General features: G+C 36.0%; 4 protein-coding genes across 6 annotated transcripts; 2 read left to right on the top strand and 2 right to left on the bottom strand.

Moving 5' to 3' along the window:
• The first annotated feature begins 2,004 nt into the window (after positions 1-2,004).
• Positions 2,005-2,460, top strand: LOC109184590. Its single transcript, XM_019334607.1, has one exon. It carries the CDS (start codon positions 2,005-2,007, stop codon positions 2,458-2,460), a length of 456 nt encoding a protein of 151 aa, XP_019190152.1.
• A 3,556-nt stretch (positions 2,461-6,016) lies between these two features.
• Positions 6,017-8,325, top strand: LOC109184631 (cold-regulated 413 inner membrane protein 2, chloroplastic-like). Of its 2 annotated transcripts, XM_019334666.1 has the most exons (6): positions 6,021-6,405; positions 6,553-6,666; positions 7,124-7,219; positions 7,319-7,383; positions 7,854-7,923; positions 8,007-8,325. In XM_019334666.1, the coding sequence occupies exons 1-6, from the start codon at positions 6,236-6,238 to the stop codon at positions 8,170-8,172; spliced, it is 681 nt and encodes a 226-aa protein (XP_019190211.1). In that variant the 5' UTR covers positions 6,021-6,235; the 3' UTR covers positions 8,173-8,325. The 2 variants fall into 2 exon arrangements, with proteins under 2 accessions (XP_019190212.1, XP_019190211.1); XM_019334667.1 differs by lacking the exons at positions 7,854-7,923; positions 8,007-8,325 and adding an exon at positions 7,518-7,555 and having other exon boundaries at positions 6,017-6,405; positions 7,319-7,485.
• A 229-nt stretch (positions 8,326-8,554) lies between these two features.
• Positions 8,555-11,579, bottom strand: LOC109184630 (PLASMODESMATA CALLOSE-BINDING PROTEIN 2-like). Its single transcript, XM_019334665.1, has 4 exons — positions 11,283-11,579; positions 9,872-10,507; positions 9,186-9,297; positions 8,555-9,080 (listed from the first exon to the last, which is right to left on the bottom strand). The coding sequence occupies exons 1-4, from the start codon at positions 11,332-11,334 to the stop codon at positions 8,903-8,905; spliced, it is 978 nt and encodes a 325-aa protein (XP_019190210.1). The 5' UTR covers positions 11,335-11,579; the 3' UTR covers positions 8,555-8,902.
• A 1,747-nt stretch (positions 11,580-13,326) lies between these two features.
• LOC109184629 (carboxyl-terminal-processing peptidase 1, chloroplastic) lies at positions 13,327-19,296 on the bottom strand. Of its 2 annotated transcripts, none has more exons than XM_019334664.1 (13): positions 18,841-19,296; positions 18,118-18,237; positions 17,389-17,526; positions 17,179-17,283; positions 16,901-17,069; positions 16,108-16,184; positions 15,378-15,422; positions 15,183-15,266; positions 14,672-14,710; positions 14,528-14,590; positions 14,165-14,294; positions 13,870-13,942; positions 13,327-13,794 (listed from the first exon to the last, which is right to left on the bottom strand). In XM_019334664.1, the coding sequence occupies exons 1-12, from the start codon at positions 19,258-19,260 to the stop codon at positions 13,887-13,889; spliced, it is 1,446 nt and encodes a 481-aa protein (XP_019190209.1). In that variant the 5' UTR covers positions 19,261-19,296; the 3' UTR covers positions 13,327-13,794; positions 13,870-13,886. The 2 variants fall into 2 exon arrangements, with proteins under 2 accessions (XP_019190209.1, XP_019190208.1); XM_019334663.1 differs by having other exon boundaries at positions 13,880-13,942.
• Between the last annotated feature and the right edge of the window lie 1,253 nt (positions 19,297-20,549).

Raw genomic sequence — 20,549 nt, 5'->3', positions numbered from 1 at the left:
GTCTTAAGTATCCTTGGTATGATTTGTAAGTCTTGAATCGTGTTGGTGATCCAACTTTATGTTTTGTTGGATTGAAGTGAAGTCTATGATATTAGTTTGAGCCTTTATGATTATCTTATTGATTTGCATGCTAGCTACGTTGTTTGTTGGTACTAGTATGTGTCTTCCTCGTAATGATCTTACTTATTCTTGATGAGGTTTGGTAACTTGTGATTACCCATCATTGTGGTCTTTTGATTTGGAAGCCTTTCGTTATTGTGGCAATACTTTGGAATGTCTCCTTTGCGTTCTTTCTTGAGTTTTTCTATTAGAACCTATCATTGTGAACTTGTACAATTGCGGTACCTTATCATGATTATTCCTTGATTGGGCTATTGTTGAGCCTTTATTATCTATGTCGATGACTATGTGTTATGATTGATATGAGATTGGCGGTAATGAGCTTTGCTCAAATGATTGGCAGTATATTATATCATGTTTAAAAGCTGGCGGCAAGCAGGTGGGGAGCATAGTCTCTGGTGGTATAAGGTTGGACTGGTGTATAGGGTGGCCTCGGAGGTACAGGTTGGAACTGTTATAAGGATGGAGAGGTGTAAAAGTTGGAACTTGACATAAGATTGGAACTTGACATAAGGTTGGAACTTGATCATTGATTATGATTCTTGAAATTCTTTGGCTTATGAGCATACCTTTATGTGATCTTTTGATTGATGCTTGAATACCTTACCTTGTTGATTATCTTTGTATACTTATCGTTGTCTCCTCGAATTGATTCTATTGTTTAGCCGTATGTTGGTCGGCATGATTGAGTGTATCTTTCGATGAGTCAAATGATACTTCTATCTCTCTTATGTTTTAAAAACTAGTGTTACTAAGGCTATACTTATGTATTCCAAAGTCTCAAAAGTGGTTTTCTTATAAAATATATTATATTGTACTCAACGCGTTGAAGTGGGTTACTTAGCAATTTTCGCTAACGGTTGTTACACCTTAATGCTTTCCAGGTACAGTCTAGTCGGTTCGAGAGTGCGCAAGTTGGAGCCGTTGAGCTAGAATTAGTTCCTTTGTTAGACCTTAGTTTTGGTGGCTTGTGAGCCGTTTTGTCGAACTTGACATTATGATTAGTTTACTTTGGTTGAAGATGATTTTGGCATGTGCATCTAAGTCTTTAACTTAGATGTGGCATAACACCCCAGTACTAATTGGTTTAGCTTCCGCATTACTTTAATGATTTTGGTTAGTTATTGCCTTATTACTTAAGCTTAAATGGTTTAATTTACGCTAAAAATCGGGAGTGTTTAATGACTATTTTTCTCTTAGTGCAAACTCTATGGTAAACGGGTAGTTTGTGAATTATCTCGAATAATGACTATTTCTCTTTTGCTTTTATCTTCCTAGTGCACACCAATTAATAATAATGACTTTTTATTTTTTTTTCACCTTATTTTTAACCGTAAAATATTTTCAGATAAAGCTAAGAACAATAGAACATCCACACTAGAGCATAATTTGGAGTTATTTGTACAGTAAACCTCTCAAGCCCAAGCATAATAACTGATGTAGGTGGAAGTTCTTTAAAAAATAATTGGCCTCCAAGGGGTGGAAGAATGTCAGAAAACTAAAAAAAAAATAAAAAGAAAGAAGGCAATGAAACGCAACTGCGTCTCACCGCCCACCCAGCGGGCGCATGTGATACACGCGCCCGCCTAGGCGATTATTAATTCTGGCCGTTGCTGGCCGAGCAACGGCAAGAATTATATCTGTTGCCAGCAACGGCCATACATTTCTAGCCGTTGCTGGCAACTATTACTTTAATATATATATATATATATATATATATATATATATATATATATATATATATAAGTACCACTTGTCTTCACAATTTTTTCACATTTTATCCCACCATCATTTTAGCATGCAATACTTATATTCACCACCAATCTCATTTACACCACTCAAATTCTTGCACTCCTACATTCTTATTTTTCTTATACTAGCAAAATGTCATCACCTCCTCCTAATTGGGATCTTAATTGGGATCCTATGGATGGTGATAGTAGTGATGATAGTACTGATGAATCAATTGCAGAAATTGATGAACTTGAAGAAGAAATTATGAAACACATGTTGCGGTTGACAAAGCTAGTTCAACAACATCAAAGTTCTTCCAACCCGAGAAATAAAAGACGATACTACAATAGGGACCATGCGGCAGGCCACGATCGTTTAGCCGCTGATAACTTTTCCGATGATCCAGTGTTCCCTGACGACATCTTCCGCCGACGTTTTCGAATTAGGAAAGAATTATTTTTACGCATAGTCAATGCATTGCAAAGTCGTTATGAATATTTTCAACAAAGGGAAAACACTGCTAAAATGACCAGTTTATCAACGCTACAGAAATGCACCGGCCATTCGACAATTGGCATATGCTACACCGGCGGACACAATGGATGAGTATCTACGCATGGGTAAAACAACTGCCATAAAATGCTTATTTCAATTTTGCCGAGGTGTCACTAAAGGTTTTGGCATTCAATACTTGAGAAGACCAAATGCAGAAGACACCGCTCGATTGCTTCACATGCATGAACAAAAGCACGGCTTTCCGGGGATGTTAGGGAGTCTTGATTCATGCATTGGGAGTGGAAAAATTGTCCGGTAGCATGGAAAGGTCAATTTACACGAGGCGATCATGGAGTTCCAACATTTATGCTAGAAGCGGTCACATCAACAGACTTATGGATATGGCATGCATTCTTCGGCGTCATAGGTGCTATGAATGATATCAATGTTTTAAATCAATCGCCTTTATTCAATGATGTGTTGCAAGGAAATGCACCGGAGGTTAATTTTATTGTGAACGGTACGGAGTACAAAAGAGGTTACTATCTGACATATGGTATCTACCCACAATGGTCGGTGTTCGTGAAGAGTTTTCCATGTCCGGCAGACCCCAAAAGAATATTGTTTAAACAAAAGCAAGAAGCAGGTAGAAAAGATGTAGAGCGGGCATTTGGGGTGTTACAAGCTCGATGGGCAATGGTTTGACGTCTGGGATGATTTTTGTATAGGGAACACTTGAAAGAAATAATGTATACTTGCATTATTTTATACAACATGATTCTTGAGGATGAATGTGAGCATGTAACTACTTGGGTGGACGAAGAAAATGAAGCAACAACAGAAGCGTCCCAAGGATCAACCGAAGAGTTTCAACAATATTTAGAAAGAAATGCCGAATTACATGACTCGCAATTGTATCATCAACTTCGCGCGGATTTGATTGAGCATATATGGAGCAACAACGGCAATTAATTTAACCGCTTTTTGGTATTTTAATTGTTATGTACTTTAATTTATTTTCACCGCTTTGTAATTGATTAATATTAAACCGCGTTGTAGTTTAATTTTTTAAGTAATTAGTTTTAATTATAATTTTATTTTATTTAGTTTAACCGCAGTATGCATGTTTGATGTTTCACTATTTCTTATTAAAAATTAAAATATAAATAAAGTAGATAAAGAAATAAGACAGAAGTGTCAAATAGGCTCATCTACTACTGTGAAGTTCTCAATCCCACCACGAATTAAATTAAGTGTCAAATAAGCCCATCTACCAGCTAAATTTGTTCGATTGAATTTTTTTTGCAAGTTGATAACATGTTGCCTATTCAATTATTAATATATATATATATATATATATATATATATATATATATATATATATATATATATATATATATATAATATTAAAAAAAAAAATCAGGACAGCCGGTGGCTGCGTATTTCACAGACAGCCGTGGTTGTCTAGCGAGGACAATCGGACAACCACGACTGTCAAACATGAAGTTCAGATCTGGACCTCAAACGGCCTAGAACGAGGGCGGCCGTCGCCGCAGCCCTCGTTCCAAACGGCCATATTTTGCAATATTAAAATTCAGGACAAAAAAAATGAAGCACATATCGAAGGCTTGATGGGTAATCGAAACCCTATGGAGCTCATGTATTGTGCAATATTAATATATAGATAGATGTCATCCATATTTTCATTTCAATTGGTGAATGCTTTTCGATATCTCAAGTGGATTCAGTATGGTATGAACAGTTATCTATGTTTCTACATACGGAAGTTGAAAAAATTAGGGATATTTTACACATTTGGTGATTGTTTATTGATTAGTTGAAGCGCATATCGAAGGCTTGGTGGGTGATTGAAAATTTGAAAGTTTGAAATCCATAATTTTATATATATATATATATATATATATATATATATATATATATATATATATATATATATATTTATTTATTTATTTATTTATTTATTTTTAATAATTGAATAGGCAACCTGTTTGCCATCTGCAAAAAAAGCCAATCAAACAAATTTAGTTGGTAGATGAGTCTATTTGACACTTAATTTAGTTCAGGGTGGGAATTGAGCACTTCGCAGTAGTAGATGGGCCTATTTGACACTTCTTCCAAGAAATAATTAAAATATAGTGGGTTAAATGGTGGTCCACAAATAACTGAGAAAAAAAACTTAAAACTGATGTAGAGAAGAGTTTTTTGTGATTGAGTGAGATAGTGAAAGATGAGGTGGATGCTGAGGCCCACAAATAACTCATAAAAAATCCCAACTGATATTGATGCTCTAAAGTGATTTCTCTAAACTTCTCACCTATGACAATCTTTTCAGTAATTTACACCCATCAAAAAGTGTAAATTAGACAATCTTCTCGGTTGATCTTAGGGTCCGTTTGGAAAGCATGCAAATGACTTCTGGAAAATGAGTCATTTTCCAGAAAATATTTTCTTTTCCGACTGCACAACAGAAAACTGTATTTGTGTGTTTGGTTCATTTTCCAGAAAATGAGTAGGAAAATGAGAAAATTTGTATACTTCAACATTTTTTTTTGAAACATAAAGCAACTGTATGAAATGATATGTTCAAGCTAGTGTTCCATATTTATTCCCATATATAGGCAAAGTATATGAAACAAAGTAGATCTGTGATGGAATTAAATCACTCAAATAGTTTTGAAGCCTCAGGCCTCTGGTAAAGCAGACATGCGAACCAAACATTTATTGCTGCAGTTATCCCCACGTAAGTGATTTTCTCCCAGGAGAGGCTTTCGTTGGTCTGATTTTTCTCGGAGGACTGCAAAAGGGTCTTGATGAGGAATCGTGCGGTGGCGGAGAGAGCGCAAGTCTGATTTGCACGATGGTCACCGGATGGAGATCGTGAACGGACTTGCCATTTATTCCGGTGGAAAGCAATCTGATGAAGCCCTTGCTAGAGAGATATGGGTTGAAATTGTGAGTGAGAAGGGTGCGAAAAAGGGATTCTCGCTGAGATTGAAGTATGATTTGGTGCCCCGATTTTGTATTGGATTTTGTAGATTTGGGCATTTCTTGAAGAAATTGCAGCGGATAGGAAATTTGCAGTGGAGAAGTCGCAGGCGAAGATGGTGAATAGGCAGAGAACAAAGTCTGAAAAATGACTTCCATAAAAAAAAAGGAAGTCATTTTCTGAAAAAATGACTCTATTTTTCACCTAACTTCAATTTTTTTTTTGACTTTAGTGTTTTCTTACTTACCAAACACTGAATACTCGGAAAATGATTTCCAAACGAGTTTCCAAACACACCTTTATTTACACCCATTTAAAATAAAAAATATGAATTAACTGTGTTTGGTTGGAAGGATAGAATTATGAACGAAATGAATAATTTTGGGATAAAATAAAGGAAAATGTCTAATAGACTCTCCATTTTTAAATGAGTAATACTACACATACTCCTATATTATACTCTATTTTTTACTCCCTGCTTAAATGTTACACTTTGATTCATTCAAAACAATATGAGCCACAATTTTTATTACTCTCTTTTCGTCTTCTTCCAATAAAATCAAGGCACGTGGAGAAGATTTACACGCTTGGAGTACATATATAATTTTCCTTTTTGAATAAAACTTCAAATTATACTTTCTCCATTTTTCCCAAATGTCCAAAAAGTGTTGTTTTCAGTCATCACTGTCAAGCTCACAGGCTACAACGCTAGATCTAGAAATATTGACAGATGGCAACCCATGAGGCCATGACAATGTTATAGTGACTCTTTCTTTCGCAGTTACCGATCCTTCATTCTGAGCTATATTGATATCTCCTCCCACAATCTTTCCCCAATTAGCCGGCGACAACGCAAAAGAAGCTTAAAGAGAAGAGAAAATGCTGACTCTTTCTCTATCCTATCCATCCCGCTCCTCTCTCTACAGCAATCGCTTGCTTTCTTTGAAGTCTCCTCCTCCTTTTCACCGCCCCACAGTTTCCCGTTTCTCTTCTCAATCCCCTTCGCTCCAAAGTTCCACCTTTCTTGGCTACAAATACAATCCCCTCGGGTAAAAGGTTTTCAATTTCGTTTTTCTTTATAGCATTCATGGCTTGTGACCTTAGTCTGGGTTCACCTGTTCAAAAAAGTTTTGATCTTTAAATGAGAAATTCTTGATTTTTGTTTTTGTTTTCTATTTGATATGCTTCTGTTTCAGTGTTTCGGTTGATCTCAAGGGAGGGATGAATAAGAGACTGAGAAGTGGAGTGGTTTGTTACTCTGCGGCTCTGACCCCTCGGAATCTCCATTGGGTCTGCACTGTCTCCTCTGTGTAAGTACATATCTTTCACTGTTTTTGTTGTTATTATTTTTTTACTGTTTGGGCATCCTTTCTTATTTGTAAATGTTTGGCAATAAAAGTATAGCACAGTCTCTGGTCTTCCCTTTATAGCTGTTATCTTGATCTTGGATATTCTCATTTTCTAATAAAATTTCAATTTTATCATGGTTTATAGCTAAATGTTTTTTTTTTTTTTTTTTTTTCAATTGATTCCTACTTTCCCAAGCTGAAATGATCAGTCTAGAAATTTGGATTGGGCCTAAAGACTCAATGAAAGTATAAATATTTGCTTAGACATAAGACTATATGATGATTCTTTTCCTCCCTTTTCCTCTGAATCCTCACATGATTACTATTACATTGGGGCTAATTTTTAGGTCAATGATGTTTTGTATGAGTGTCAAACTTGCATGTTTTACTCTCACAATTCTTGGATTCTCTTCCTTAGGGTTTTGATGCTTGCTAAGGGAACTTCTATTCACAAATCTTTTCTTGTTCCTTTGTTTGCTTTGCAAGCCCCTTCAACTCTCGTCTCATGGATCAAGTAAGCCTCTCTCTTAATTTTTGTGGTTTATCGTCATGGTGAGTGCATGCTATTAAATTCCAAGCTTCAATAAACAAATTGAACATTGATTTGCTGCAGGGGTGAGTATGGCATTTGGACAGCATTCTTGGCACTGCTTATTCGCCTTTTCTTCTTCTTTCCTAGTAAGTTTTATGGTAGTTTCTGTGCTTTGTTATATTGGTCACTCTTTAAGTATTATAGTATACCCAATCGACATTATTTGAAACATGGAGTTCCCTGTTTTAGCAATCCTAGAAATGTCAGATAGAAATTCCAGTTTTTTTTTTCCGGGGTTGTTAACTTAAGACTTGATGAAATGAACACGAGGGACATCACTCATTTGGTATTTTATTTCATTTCTTTGACAAGTAAAAATGTTGCAGTATTCATCTTTTTCATAATGAGAAATTTCAAATTCAAATCTTAATACTACTAACATTTTTAGAGGGGAAAATCGAAGGAAAAGAATAACAATTAAGAATGAGGCAAAATCAGTTGTCTTACTGCATTGCATGGAAATTGAACCGAACAAGTGGCAATACCAATTTTGAGTTGTCAAAGATGCTCATATTAAAGATACCTGAGATTGGCCATCCAACTTCTTTATTTTCAGGTGAATTGGAACTTCCATTTATTGCATTACTGATGGTAATTGTGTCCCCTTATCAAGTTTCAAACTTAAGGTTAGTAAAATTCATTTGCTGACTTCATTAGCATTCTAATTTGTTTATATCGATGTTCAATTCCTCTTTATTACCCTTGGCAGGGGGACAAAGGAGGGGGTCGTTCTTTCCTTACTGATATCAGCGTATCTAGCTTTCGAGCATTTCTCACGGATTGGAAACTTGCGAAAAGCATTTGATCAAGGTTCAATCATTGCAACCCTAGCCATCTTGTCTATTGTTGTTGTACCTTGGTTGCTCTTGATCTGAACTGAATAGAGAAGCATCATGAAACTGGCTTCTTATGTAAATTATTGGGCTAATAATATCTATATCTTTTAATCTTTGACAATGAGGAGGAATAAAAATCACTATTGTCAGTTCATTTTGTTGGACTCGTTAAAAGTTACACCTTCACATTCTTGCACGATGCTTTAAACTTTAAGGTTTTATTTATTTATTTATTTATTTATTTTGTATTGCACTATTACTGATTCTTGAAAGAATGTCTCAAGGGTCAAGGGGAGATTGTAAAGTTTCAACCTTGTGGGGGTTTAGAATGATCTTAGTTTAAGATTAGGGTTAACGGTTCAGCTAATCTTTTAAACGCTTTCTAGCATTGAGTATAAGTTTCCCAGTAATGGAGTATTTGTCTTCAGAGCATATGTCGGTTCCCGGGGCAATGTACATGACTTCTTTTGCTAAATAAATTGAATCAAGATTTTGTGGTCTAAAATATTTATTAACTGTGGAATTAAAGCTATAAAATGCTGACTACATCGAGATGCTGTTCTTCACTATCTCCTGGCTTCCTACTGGTGCTAAAAGCCATACAAAGGTGAAAAATAGCAACTGCCTCTTGGTGGTTCAGGTCTCATGAGCTCTCGAGCATCATGACGATTCCCTCTGCCTCTTAAGAGAGATTATAGTGTGTGGAGGCGCTAAATGAATTGTTGTCTTGTTGCAACTTCAATGGCCAAATCCTTCATTTATTCTGACTTTAGATATGATTTGTTGCAATGAGCGATAGGATAGAAACCATGACACCTAGTATTAGATTTCCTGAGAAGGCGTATGCCGAGTTGGGGGAACCTGTTGGTGCTCCATAGTCTGTTGGTTCCGGAACATAGCCCGTTGTTTGTCCAGGTGGTGGATACGGGTTCACCGGTGTTGGTATGCTGTATAGGAAAAAATACAAATGAATATATACTTTTCAATTAAACCAATTTTTTCTTGCTCTAAGCCAAGTATTATCAAAATTCAATGTGATTTAGAAATTTTACCTTGGCGGCATGGGGCTTGGAGGTGGCTGTGCAGGGGGCATGGGGCTCGGAGGTGGCTGTGCAGGGGGTGTGAGTGTAGCTTTCGGTGATGCATAGTGACAGTTCCCAGTACCTGTAGGGATTGAAGGATAACATAGGGGAAAATAGAACCGTCATGATCTAATAGACTAAAGTAGTATGATAAGCAATGTTGAAAAAATCGCTCCCTCTAAGCGCCTAGGCAGGCGCCTGGGGAGCGCCTAGGCGGGCGCCTAGAACGCCTAGGCGCCGATTAATCGGCGCTTAGGCGCGATTTTTGCAACACTGATGATAAGTAATCTTGAATTGCCCCCGGGGCATAGTTGAGTGTGGGTGTAGTGCCCAGCAAATACCCGGGTTCGAACCCTGCCTCACTGAGGCACATCTTGCGATTTACCTCCTCTCATAGAACCCAAGGGCATGGGCGTGAGGGGCTTTAGGTTTGGGGTTCAAACTTAAGTATTCTTGAATCTATGAGATAATGGTTTTGCATAAGATCTAGAGCTGACTGCATAGGATATATAAACATAAGGTAGAAAACAAGAACTAAGCATTTAACCTCATTGCCGGGTTACAGTATATTTCTTGTTTTGATAGGTAAAGTCGGGTAATCTAAATGATAGGAGAAATTATTCAGACATGACGTGATTTTTGTACTAGTTTCTTACTTGGATCAGTAGTAGAAAGCTGTGCTGCTCCTCCAAAGACGCAGCTGGTAGGAACTGGGTTCTTTTGGTAGTAGTCATTGAATGCATAAGAGGCGTGATCTTTAAGTGTATTCGGGTTATAACAACTTGCGCCTTGCTGAATGGCTGCACAATCTGCACCGCCAAATCCACAAGCATAGTCCAGGGCTACCTGTAAAGCCGTCTCTGAAGCACCTGGGTTGGCAATACACCATGACCCGGTTGAGGTTCCAGGACCATTTGTTGGCGTGGGATTTGGGTTCGGGTTTGGATTGGGATTGGGGTTTGGATTTGTTTCACCTGGATTGGGGTTGGGGTTGGGGTTGGGGTTGGGGTTGGGGTTGGGATTAGGATTTGGATTTGTTGTGCCTGGAAAGGGATTAGGATTCGGATTTGTTGCACCTGGATTGGGATTAGGATTAGGATTAGGATTAGGATCTATATCTGGATTTGTGTCACTTGGCGGTGTAGATGGATTGATGATGGGAACATTATCTGGAGCCGTATCAAGCTGGCTATCATGCATCGAACCGGAAAAGGTAATTTGCTCATCTTGAAAACCTATTTTTTTGCTTTTCCTGATTGCTTCTGAGGGGTGTTTCTCTGATATGCTTGTACCTGAAGAAACAATAAACCACATATTGATTCTTTTTCTTCAATTCCATATCTTCATCAAGAATTTAACACTATCCTTGAACAGTCAGACTCCCACATTCTAGTATTTGGCATACATGCATGCAATCATCTCCTATAAATTTTGTCGAAAACTGCATCATCTTAACTCATAATGTTGGATTCAAAACGAATATTAACAAAAGATTGTATAGATATAAAGCACTGTTCTTCATGCATATTTCCATGTTTTAAAGCATGTGTAACTGTGTAGGCCCTAACTATGGGAGGCACCTTTAAACCTGTACTATACTCATACTAATTCCTGATCGCACCGGGCCAACCCAATTAAGGGGTAAAGTGCTGACCATATTAGTTTTTCCATACGAGAGGGGGTTAGCCCGCCAAAAACTTGGTATACACAAAGTTTTCACATGCAACACTATGGGTGCATGGTTGAACTTTACATGCTTTTATATAAAATTCTTGGGTAAGTGTATGGTGCCTTTTGGCACCGATGCTGATAATACCAGATACAATAATATCTACTATTTTTTCTTGTACCGGATACGATCAGCACTAGTACTAATAGTACCTGATACAATCAAGTATATCATACATGGTTGTGCCTAATACTATCAGTATTCGGTACCATAGAAAACTCTTGAAATTCTTATGTTCAGAGCAAATACTTCCAAATTTGCCAATATTATCTGATCAGATGTTGTTTGCTGCTCATACATCAGATGAAACTCGAGACACATAACTCGGAAAACATTACCTGGAAGAAGGAAGAGACAGAAGAAGAGACAGCATAGAGCTCCTGAACCCATCCTTCCAGATGCAATGAATAATATGTGTTGTTGTTAATGGCTCTGATGGGTTGATAGAAAATGGGTGATTTCTCAAGGAAGAGAAGCAATAGAAATAATGTATGCTGTGAGGGAGAAGCCATTTTTGGAGGGGATTGTATATATATAAATAATAAAGGTGTGAAGAATCAAAGGTTTCTTGGATTAGAGCAGAGGTTAGTGTTATGGAATAAAAGAAAACTTAGGAGAGGAGGCATTGGATAGGTGGGAAGTGCAAGCAAGGGAAGGTGCCTAAATAGGAGAAAAGATGTCTGGGGAGGGCCATAGGGGAAAAAAGGGGAAATCTGTTTGGAAATGCAAGTCTCAAGCTTTTTCAATGGTGGATTTCTGTACAAATAACCATTTTGCAGCAGCATGGTGTTTCACATACACAAAAAGGCCCTGGGGGATTAGCTCAAGTGGTCGATCACTTGACTTAAAGTCAGCACTCCACCGGTAGGGTGTTCTACCACCGACATTTTGAGGGCTCCCCAAGTGGGCTCTCCAAATTAATAGAAATGTTGAGATGGATACCATGTGTGCAAAATCAACGACAGAACTGACTGGGAGGCTGTTTGGATGATTCGTGATTTAGGATTAGTCTGGCGATATCATAAAACACAAAATTTGTCTTTCATACGCCCCACTGGGTAAGCTCAAGTGGTCGACCACTTGACTTAAAGTTAGCACTCCACCGGTAGGGTGTTCTACCACCGGCATTTTGCGGGCTCTCCAAATTAACAGAAGTGTCGAGATGGGTCCTATGTGTGCAAAATTAACGACAGAACTGACTGGAAGGCTGTTTGGGCGACTTGTGATTTAAGATTAGTCTGGCGATATCATAAAACAGAAAATCTATCTTTCATACCCCCACCCCCACAACTCTCAAGTGTCTCTACCTTTTTGGTGATGTGTACAGTGGAAAGACAAGAAACTGCCAACAAAAAATTGGATGTTGCAGACACCTGGTGCTTTCTAAAATGGACAAATCTTAAGGGATTAAAAAGATGCAAACTGTCTAAAGATGGGCTACAACCTTGTAAGTTAAAGGTTTCTAAGCTCATTTAAAAATTGCTTTTTGATACCATTCTTGAGATTGGTGGCTCTAATCAGGAGTTTGGTCGCAGGGTTGAACATTGTTTACGTTTCTTAGGAATCTCTCTTTCCCATGATGATAATATGATATTATATTAATGATCCTGTTACTTTATTTATTTATTTATTATTATTTTTTTCAAGATTTTATACAAGATTAATAATTAAACTTTAGAACAAGTTCTTGTTTAACTTTAGAACAAGCTATTTTCAAAAAAAAAAAAAAAAAAAAAAAAAAAAAAGAAACACTTTAAAACAAGTCCTTGTTTAAATTAGATTGTGCTCTCGAGCTCGGGGCTTGAGCTAACCCCACACCTTGGTTAATCATGCACCCCTAACAACGTTTGGGAGCTAAGATCATCAATTGTTATACTATGAATGATACAAGTAATGTTGCAGAAGGCGCTAGACGGTCGCATAATATATATATATATATATATATATATATATATATATATATATATATATATATATATATATGTTTCACTCAAAACGAAAATCAATTAAGAAAAAAAGTTTCAATCGACTCAGTTGAGTTCACAGTTAACTCGGTCACTTAGGCGGCAAATCGAGTTATACACCGATTAGTAACTGCCTACACCCCTTTTCGCCTCGGTTTAGGGGCACCTAGTGTCTAGGCAGCCGCCTAGATTAATTTTTACAACATTTGATACAAGTTCATTTTTCATATATTGTAAGTTAATTTATGCACTTCATCAAAATATAATAAATATATAATCTACAATATACTAAAAATGAATCTGTATCAAAATTCAACTTGCGAGATGAATCTCAAGATGCACGATATAATTTGCCCGAGACACCGAGTGAGCTAACTACTTCCTTTGTCAATAGTTTTATGTAATAAGCGCGCTAAAAAATCAAGCATGTTTGGATTGTTAAATCTAATAGTGCATTACACGAGAGAGAGAAATGAAACGCAGTGTCATAGAAAATGAACATTTATTTACATCCTGCCAAGAGTTTCATGTTTTCTACTAGTCTTAGGTTTTCAGTCCAAAAGCATCTCAAAAGAATATAATCTGATTCTGTATGGACATCAATATACTGCAAGTATCACTTTATGTACAAAATATCCTAGGACAAATCGGCAGATTTCTTCTACCAGATCCTTTACACGCAAGGATCACACCTTATGACCAGTTGGCTTTTTGGTTTAGTGAACTTTAATCAACTGCTTCCATCTTCGTCCCTTTTCGCTGTAAATGTTGTTTTTGGGTTGGAATTAAAGAACCGAATGAAGGAAGTCCAAGAGATGAACCAAACGATAAATCCATCCGGACATGGATAATGATCTGAAGTGGAAGAGCTCGGGAACCACGAAACCTATATACACACAATGGATTAGGCAATAAGGAGATTGGAAAATCCAAGAAATTAAAGAGATGGGTAATTGCAAACCATCGGAAACCTTGGTGCTATCCATCTTTTGGCTTGTGACATTTAGACAGGTGTTTGGAGACTTCGTTCCAAGCTGCAAGCATTTGATGTTTATATTAGGGCAAATTATTCTATGGACCCGGGTCCAAAAATTACACAATTTACATACTAAATGTTCACAATTCAAATTGTGAACATTCAGTATGTAAAAATTGTGTATTTTGGACCCGGGTCCATGGTATAACTGCTGGTATATTAAGATTATAGGAGGGCACTTCCCTCTTTCATTAGAACTAATGGACTGAAAGGTGCTTACCGGGGAGATTCCTGAAATCAGGCTCAATACCATTGCCGTTAATGTCCATGTGATTCGGTGTGACATACTTCCCAATAGTAACAACTACACCCGACCCATCTTGAAGCTCGAAGACAGATTGAATCAGGCCCTGCCCAACAAAAGTAAACAATGTATTGAGTTATTGAATACTTGCCACATCACTGCTCTCTATATTAAGGACGTATCCCATAGAAATTCCTGGGGATCATCAAAAGGGACAGACTAAAACTTTCACTAGCAGTATGCGTAAATATATTGCAATATTCTTTCCATATATTTTATTAGCACTCAAAATTAGAGTACTTGTATGAAGATTTTGAAAAATCCAATAAATAGTAAGACCTTTCCATAAGTCCGATCCCCAACAAGGACAGCTCTGCAGTTATCATGAAGTGCAGTAGCAACCTGAGGTGAAAATCATAATTCAAGGACTATTCATTGTGACAAAATATAGTATAGGAAAAGAGTACAGTTTGAGTAGCTCACAATTTCACTGGCACTTGCTGTATTTTTATTCACCAGAATCTGCATTAGAAGTCAGAAGGTAAAATAAACCATACAATAGAAGTATAGAGACAGAACTACCAGATAAGTAGCCAACTACATTTTTTACATTAAGATTTGGTGTTGCAGGCATTCTTATTCAGGAGATCATCAATGGAAACAGTGCTAGACCTAAGACTCCAACATGCAAATCTGCAAAACTATTTTCAATATTTTGTCCTATAATGCATACCGTGCAATCTACAAATACAATAGTAAGTTCCATTTTTTTGTCCCCAAATTTGAATAGCTAAGTTGCATTTCTTCCACCTCTTACAAACCTAGTGGTGCTCAGGAATACACATCACTGTCTTAAATTAGGGACGATTTTAACACAATTTGGAAGTTGGGAAATTTGTGGACCTTGTTTATAATAAAAGACAAAAAGGAGAGAATTTACTCAGTTTCCATATAACCGAAAATTAGTTACTCTACTAAGAGAATAGTTGCTTACAATAACAGGGGTAGTAATTAGAGGTGGAGCTTCTGCAACAATACTTCGTGTGTACTGTGGGTCCCTTCCAACAGTGTAAGTTACCTGCCCAAAATCATTAGGGTAAAGCAAGTTATTAAATATTAAGAATATATGCACATTCCTTTGCAATGAAGCTTCAATTCTTAGTATCAATAATTTATAAATTGAGCATACCGTCTCCCCTTCATTTAGAAAAAGTTTGGCAATTTCAACACCAGCCTGAAATAGAGAAAGTACAGTTAGGTATGATGATAAATTCCAAAAATGTCAACGAATGCATATACGACTCTAACTAAATTCACGTCTTATAGGGTCAAGGAATACTATAATGTAGAGTAGAATTTTTTTCTGAAACATAAGTGAGATGGAAAAGAATAACAAGTTGAATGCATTTTCTACAGTCTACTCTTGATGGAGATATGGAGACTCAAAATTATCAGTTTTTCCTTGCTCAACTTTTCATATTATTAATATATGTATTTAAGTGTGTGCACGTAGAAAGAAACAGAACAATAAATTATCAAATCAAGTCCAATTTTATCACCAAGTTTTTTATGCGGATTTCTTGGAGAAAAGATCAATGGAGGAAGATGCCAGGAAGGACAGCCTGAGAGCTCAAAAATGAAAGAAGGCCAATGTATGCAGCATACTGGCATGAAAATAGCAACGCAGAGACAAATCACATTTCCATTGCTTGTAAGCTACAGAGTAAGCTGCAGCTTTGCTGTTTTATTATTTTTGGTTTCTCCTTCCGAGCTCCACATAAGAGAGAAAATGGTGACTTTAAAAAAAATAAAATTACAGAATACCTCATTCCCTCTCTTTCAAATTCAACAAAGATCAATATCATCAAACTCACACAGCACTGAAATAGAGTGTTAGTCAACCCAATTTGCAAACAAACCTGTACTAATCCACCAAGGTTATCTCGGAGATCAAGAACAAAAGATGAGGCACCCATGCCTTGCAGTCGCTTCATTGCTGAAATTTTTACAATCATCAACGCAATAGAAATGAGGACAAGATTGTTTGACAGAGTAAACTAATCAAGTTAATATGTCAAACATGGTTTATCAATTCCAGGAAGGTACTATAAGCAAGAGTTGATGGAAATGTAGAAGAACCAATAAACTCTCATAGTAGTTAAAAATATTGACACTAAACTTATGGTTATAGAATAAGTAACATAATTGGTCATGGCTCTGCAAATAGCACTATAATGTCAAGGGCACATAAAATAAAATTGGAAGATCCTGATATGGGGAATCCTAGATAATTTATAGCATCAATATCATCCCACGGCATGCATATCTTGATAATACTCTTTAATATTTTCTACGAATTTCAAATCATCCTGCAATTGATATTTTTGTTGCATGACATGCTCCTGGTCACCATTTGAAAATTAACTTACTAATAAATATACTTGAATAAGCAAACCTCTCTGCATTATTCTACTAAACTGTTAAGGTAACCAAGCGAATACTACAGGTAAGAAGGAAAAACTAATTCCTTGGGCAAAAACATGATAGGCACATTGATGCGGCAAAAGTGTATGCTTACATATAAACTACTACATATGTGTATGGTTACATAAGACAACCAATACTTGAAGTCATTCGCAGTTGCAATAAATCTAATAATTGGCTGTGAACACAAAGCTAATGAATGTCATTATATAATAAGGAATATTATACCAGTAACTAAATCCTTTCTGGCCAATGCATTGAATTCTTTTAGGCGCACATAACCAACTAAAGTTGAACCATTTTCAATCTGCTCCAGCCGATAAAACACTGGGGTCCGAGCAATAGACTGTCTTTCAACATCAATCGATTGCACAGGTCCACATTTGCCATGCTTGACCTGAACACCATATCACAGATTCACAGGCAATTAAAATGAAAAATACTATCATTGGAACAACTATCACATTGATAATGACAAATAATTTAGAAAGATACATAAATACAACCATGATGTTAACAGTTGTTCCACTGGGACCCTGTATCAGCGATGATGCTTCAAAAGCAGATTTTCCCTTAACATCCATGCCATTAACAGACAATAGTTCATCTCCCTGGCAAATATATAAATTAAGGTGCATACTATTACTTCTTACAAGATTAAAATCAGACATTTAAAGGGAAATTATACTTTAAAAGAAGCATAATAAACAGCATACCTGTCTGACACCAGCACTATGGGCCGGGCCATCCAAGAGAAGCCCTAAGACTTTCAGTTTCACATCCTGATTGTCACCTGGAACCTCCCGAAGATTTATTCCAATCCCAGTCATATCATACCTCGCCATCTTGGAGAACTTTCAGAGGTGATGGTAGTAATATATGCCATGGAATAAAAACACTGAAAGGTTTGTTAGCAAAAACAACATTCATAATAAGAATCACAAGCAAATGTTGAAATACTTTGTGTACAATTACCAGAAATGATGACCACAATATGGTACGGGGGCATTCAGAACATTAAAAAATTAAAAGTGAGTAACAGACTAACAGGCAATCAAGGTAAACCAATTCCAATCAACTCTAGCAAATTATGAAGGCATGATAATCACAGAAAGTGAAAAACTATAAAAACTATAACATAAAAAGTTTCACCTAAAATTATGCTATGTTTTTATGATGTTCCCCCCAGAACGGTAAAAAAAGAAAGTAGTAAATAATAGATTAAGTTTGAATATGAAAAGAATACTAAATTGAATTCATCAACAACACCAAATTAACTGGTTCAATGCACATGGGAAAATAAGATAACAAATATAGTAATTGGTAACCAAAACATTCAATATGATTAATCAGAAACAACATTTGACTCTTTGTTTCCTTAATCTACAACAGGACTGTACGTTTCAACTTTTCTTGAGCATAATAAATCAAAGTAAGCCTTATACCTCTGCAGGAGAAAGAAACCGTGTATAAGGATCACCCAAGCTGGCCAACATCCTCCTAATGATATCATGAGCTCTTGGTCTTGACTGAATTGATGTACTCAAGATGTCCTCTTTCTTACTCTGGAGCAGGGAAGATTAAAAGAAGAAGATGAATGCATTTTCAGCAATCTAAGGACCTTATGGAACTATAACTTTGCTCAGGATCCAAAATAGGATTACACACAGAAACACAGCAGGGAGGGAAATAAGAGGTGCAATTTCACTACAGAAAAACAGTCAGCCATAATAATTAAAGCATTTCATGTGGAGCTGCAAAATTCTAGAACACAGAATTATCAGGTTTGGTTTAAAACTCAATGCCTATAACTAATTATTTGAGACTCTCCCATGCAGATAATAATAAATAATTAAAAAAAAAAAAAAAAGAGTTTCTTCTTAACTCTCTCTCTTTTAACAAATTTCATCAGGTAGTACAAACTTTTCTTTTCTCTTTTTTTTTTTTTTTTTTTTCAATTTACGAGAAAACGATGATGAATCAGCCATCATCTCACAAGAAAGGAGTGTGGACTTCCTATCCAAAAAATTCCTGTTCAACATTAACAAGAAAGGTAGTACAAACTTTTCTTTTCTCCTTCTGTTATCAATTTTTTTTTTCCTAAGAATTACATCATACATAACAGATAAGACATAAGAGGGAAATGATTACGGAAGAAAGAGTCTCACACGCCAAATTTCAGGAGACCACGAGCGACGGCTAGTATTGAGAAAGCTATCATTGACAATCTGCCACACCTCCGCCACAATCCCCTCATTACTCACCACTTCAGGCTCCGCCGGCGCCGCACTCAGCTCCTGCTCGTCTTCGCGGCAATCAAGCTGCTGCTCCTCATTCGTCTGCACCAGAGCAACGGCGGACAATCGGTCTGAGGAGAACTCGGAAGCGATTGATGGCGGAGAAATGAGAAGGCCCAAGGAGAGTGCGACGGAGACGCCGGTTGTGATGAAAGCTTTCTGAGGAATTGAAGCTTTGTGAAGAGAAGCAGTAGTTAGCCGGGACGGTGGCGGAGGCGGACGCGATGGCGATGGCGGTGGCGGAGGAGAATTTAGTGGCGGGAAGCGGTTGTTGCAGAGCGGTAATCTCATCTCCACCGCGTGTTACACTCACTGTGTTACTCTTACAATTTCTTATTATTTTCTTATATTAAGTTTTATAACCTTTTATTTGAATTCCAAATTTAATTGTCCTTTAATACTTCTATCTGAGATTAATTATAAATTTATAATGAGCGCATTGCTTGATTAAAAGAAAATTAAAATAAGTAGAAATTTAGTAAAAGTTTTAAATATTAAATAATTAATATAAAATAAAAATAATTATATTCAATATAATTAAAGATACTTTTTATAATTTGTAATAAAAGTACTTGTAAATATTTTTTTGAAGGAAAAAACATATCATAATTTATTTTGGGGTGAGGGCAAATAAAATCATAATATTATTAGCTCAAAGCAGATATAAAGCTAGGTTAGTCCACTCAGAATGAAAAAGTCATGTCCCATTCGCTTTAGCAAGGGAATGGACAGCGTGCAGTGATTTCTTTTTTTTAGAGATGTACTTGACCTTACAACCAATAATAGAAGAGACGAGACACGACTATCATGTGCTATAGTGTTAATATAAGTAGTTGTAAATATAAATATTGTTGTAGATAATTATAGTCTACATAGTCTACATAAAAATGATATCCTAATGATTTACATAGTAAAATAACTTAATTTTTATTAATGTTATATTGATGGGTCAATAAAACTTAAATTAATTATTTTTTTTGTTAAATATGATATGATTATAATAGAGTTATTGATGTTATCTAATACTCCGTAGTACTAAAAAAAAAAAAAAAAAAAGTAATGCAATTATGTTTTAACATATGAATTTTTAAATTTTTTCTTGTCTACATGATTGAGACCCCAATTATTGTTATATGTAATTATTCATCTTAAAACTCTCATTGATATTTTGAAATGTTATTTTTTTTCCTTATAAAATTGATTAGATAATAAAAAATTTTCATTTAAATTCTTAAACTATAGAGAAATTTTGTCTCATACATAATAGATCATCTTGTAATAAAATATATATTTTAATTAAAACAATATAAATAATTTATGCTACAACACATCAGATTTGATTTAAGTAAAGAAAATACAATATATTATTATAATAATTATAGTATGACATTCATATTATATTAGGATGAAGATTCAAAAAAATAATAATTTTCACTCATTGTAGCTAGTGCTCTAATTTTATGTTTTCTTAATACATTAATTCATCAAATCAGTCAAAAGTACACAAAGAAGATAAAGACTCACAAAAGACTAAAAATCAAGTCTCACTAATGACAGTGTTGGAGTAATCTCTTAAAGTG

This window comes from Ipomoea nil, unplaced genomic scaffold (genome assembly GCF_001879475.1).
Source record: "Ipomoea nil cultivar Tokyo-kokei standard unplaced genomic scaffold, Asagao_1.1 scaffold1266, whole genome shotgun sequence".
NCBI classification, from domain to species: Eukaryota; Viridiplantae; Streptophyta; class Magnoliopsida; order Solanales; family Convolvulaceae; genus Ipomoea; species Ipomoea nil.
This window is presented reverse-complemented; position numbering and strand designations above follow the sequence as displayed.